Below are 3304 nucleotides of genomic sequence, written 5' to 3' on the forward strand. Positions count from 1 at the left end.
TGACCAGACGTGTTATTCCACTGAGGATGCAGGTCAGGGTCAGGCTGTTCAGACAGAGATGTACACTACAGGAAAAAACACAGGCCTTCAACAGAGGGTATTGATTTTTATGAGAAGGTTCTCAACGTTTAAACCTGCATTTTCTTGTGCTCGACAATTCCAAGTCAGATAGCTACACACACAACATGTGTTTATTTGTGGATTGTTGATTGAATTTAAACACAGTTATGGTATAATGTTGTTTTATCTCGCATGCCCGGGGACAACATATGCAAATAAACTGTAATGTTTGTTGCAATAAGATTATGGAGTTGCTCTTTATCTCATAAATGATAATATTGAATTTGTGAAGTTAACAAAATAGAACTGCAGAATGAAAAGTGATGACAATACGATATGGGCCACGCAGAATGAGCTGCTCCAGCTTCTCATGACATTGTATTGTCAGTGTTGACGTCCATTTCTCTGTCAGTCGTGCAGTCGCGCATGCTCACAAGGACCATGTTCTCTCCGGGGATTGGAGGGCGCTTTTGGGGAGTGATGCTGTAGCTCCTGCCTTACTGACAGTATGACAAGAAGATGTTGTTTCATTAGGGGAAGGGAGGTGAAATCAAGGTGTCTTTCTGCAGACAGAGACATAATCAGACTTCTGTTTTCTGTCATTTCTTTCCACTTCTGACAGCACTCTAGTGCAAGCATACTATGCTCTTTAGGTTGGAATAATGCTGTGTGTGTGTGTGTTGCTGTCAGACTTGGGAAAGCATGACATTGGACAGGCCTCCCCTGACAGCTGTACCCTTGCTGTGAGTGAGACAGGCTTCAGCCCAAGCCACAGTCACAAGTCTCAGACCACTGGGGTGTGAAATGAACCTTAGAGTTAACGCACACACACACACACACACACATGCCATGTACGTACTTCAGCCACACACACACTCACATACACACACTCACACACATAGGCTGTAGGATATTTTGGTTCAAAGTCTTTCAAAGTCTCATATGAACTGAGCAGTCTGTGGAGGAAGAATAGTAACTTCCCATACTTTCGACCAAAAAGAAGTTGCTCCAGCAACAAGCTGGGGTGGTGCCACACTAATTTTGTGCTTGCTGTTTGGCTGCATTCACCGTCCGTCATTCTTAGGCTCTGAGGTCCTTGAGCCTCTATAGTGCCTCTATAGGCCAACCGAAGTAGTGCAGGCTCACCAACAATGATATTCGGTTCCTGAAGCACTTGCGGTTCATCTGCAGCAAACGGAGAAGAGAGGGTATAGAGAATCGTACCTTCTCCAACAGCGTGTGAGGGAGAGTCAGAGCGAAAGAGAGAGAGAGGAGAGCGAGCACCTAAGAGAACGATTGAGAAAGATAGCGACGGGAGGAGGCAATAGGGCTGTGGAGTAAAAACAACGGCTGGACCTTCATATAGACGCAACTGCGCCTTTTGACAAAGTCTCTGTTTCCACACATCAACATGTCATCGTCTGGAAAAGACAACAGCGGTGCCCAACATGCCAATTACGTGGGACCCTACCGCTTGGAAAAGACGCTCGGAAAAGGACAGACAGGTTTGTCGGCTTTCCATACTGCATCCCCTGTCGCCTTTAATTGCATAATCAGAGCCTCATTCGGACGGGTGTGCAGCGAGTTCTCATTTAACCGGATGGCGTTTGAAAGGACAAAAAGTGCATGTTATGTCCATGGACTAAAAGTCCACCTTTCATAGGTCATTAATGTGGCATTTGTTTGTTCTAACCCGCACATGCACATGCTGTGCCAGAGCGGTCAGTGGGACGGGGGATTTGCTGCTTGGAGGTTTTGTCTTGTGTGATACCTTTATTTGGGGTTGGGTGTGTGTGTGTGTGTGTTGCCTATCCAACGTCCACACAATGCAAATGTCGATAGTGAAAAGGTGTGCGTGTGTGTACGGTCGGTATGTGGGTTTCATGAAAAAAAAAAACTTATCCGCCGCGTCCATCTCGCCTTGTCTGCTAGTCGGTGATGTCCTGTGGTTTGAGCAGAACGCTAATCCTGATTTACCAGGATGACACATGATCTATTCTGGTCTGCAGCGTGCTCACGGAGCCGCCACACGCTGACTGGACCTCACCTCAATTTACCAATAACATTATGAGCATGACTGGGCAGCTGTGGGCATTTAGAAATACCCCACAGAATTGAAAGTGGGAAGAAAAAAAATCTATTAACGCAATCCAATTCAGTAAGCGTAGGTTAACTGACATTTTGCAGTCAGGATTAGAACTGAATTCAATGGTTGTCAAGTTTCTATATGGGCTGTAACTTACATGAATAACTTACAATAAGAAATATTGTCTGTTTGTTAAATCAAACGTTATTGAGCCTTCGACATTCAAGTGGTATGATGCTCATGTCAACATCTCACAGTAACCTTTAGCCACACAGGCACTGTCCAGTAAGCTTGAGAGGCAGTATTGTCAGTCGTTGAGTGTGTTTGGGAGTGTGTAGCCAGAGCAGCAGGCAGAGAAATAGCTGCTCTGGAGCAGAGGACTGATGCAACCCTCTCTCTGTGCTCGCTGCCCCCAAAAAGGAGAGTACCCTCCTCTGCACAGAGATTTTCAGCCCATCTGTTGTCTAAAACGGCTACAAAAGGCGCTACTTCCCCTACCCAGTCCAGCTGGTCATGCTGGTTTGCCTTGCTTGCCTAGCGTGTGTGTGCGTGTGCGTGTGCGTGTGTTTTTGTGTGTGAATTATTTGAGATGAAGCAGACTGCTACTCGTTTCACGGGATGTTGTTCAGTGCATCCTTTTAGGTCTCATCAGAAGCTGTGAAGTTGTAAACATATTGACACATCTGTTCTTTGTGTGTTTGTGTGTAGATTCAAAAAAAGGGGGTGAACGAGCGGGGATGGAAAGGGTCCAAATGAAAAATAGATGTGGGCTGAGACAGAAAGAGAGAGGGAGAGGGTGGAAGGGAGGGAGAGGGAAAGGGAAAGAGAGGGAGACAGAAAAGGGGAACGGGAGGAAGAGGGAGAGTCAGAGGCGCACAGAGGGGAGGAGTCCGGTACATATTGCACCAGTAACCTCAGCTATGCTGGAAGACATCCTTGCCGATCTCTCGCCGTCCCCCCTCCTCATCCATGTTTTGTCAGTGATGTTTACACCAGGCTCTTGCACATGACGCTGGGTCAGCCAGCCTTCTCAGCCCATCACTTTCCTAACGTGTGTTGTTTACCGTAGGAAACACCTCTGTGTTTGTTCACAGGCACTATAAATATGTAGTACAGCTTCTATGAGTTCACAGATTATGTGGGTTCAATAGTGATTGT

The 3304-nt window shown here is 46.3% G+C and overlaps 1 protein-coding gene across 1 annotated transcript in view; it reads left to right on the forward strand.

Annotated features, from left to right (window-relative positions):
* The first annotated feature begins 1471 nt into the window (after positions 1-1471).
* The window catches only part of brsk2a (BR serine/threonine kinase 2a), a 129487-nt gene continuing 127654 nt past the window's right edge, over positions 1472-3304 (forward strand). The window contains 1 exon segment of the mRNA XM_084672204.1: positions 1472-1565. Coding sequence (XP_084528330.1) covers positions 1472-1565 — 94 coding nt within the window.

This window comes from Hypomesus nipponensis, chromosome 14 (genome assembly GCF_054491055.1).
Source record: "Hypomesus nipponensis isolate SF chromosome 14, ASM5449105v1, whole genome shotgun sequence".
Taxonomy (NCBI): domain Eukaryota; kingdom Metazoa; phylum Chordata; class Actinopteri; order Osmeriformes; family Osmeridae; genus Hypomesus; species Hypomesus nipponensis.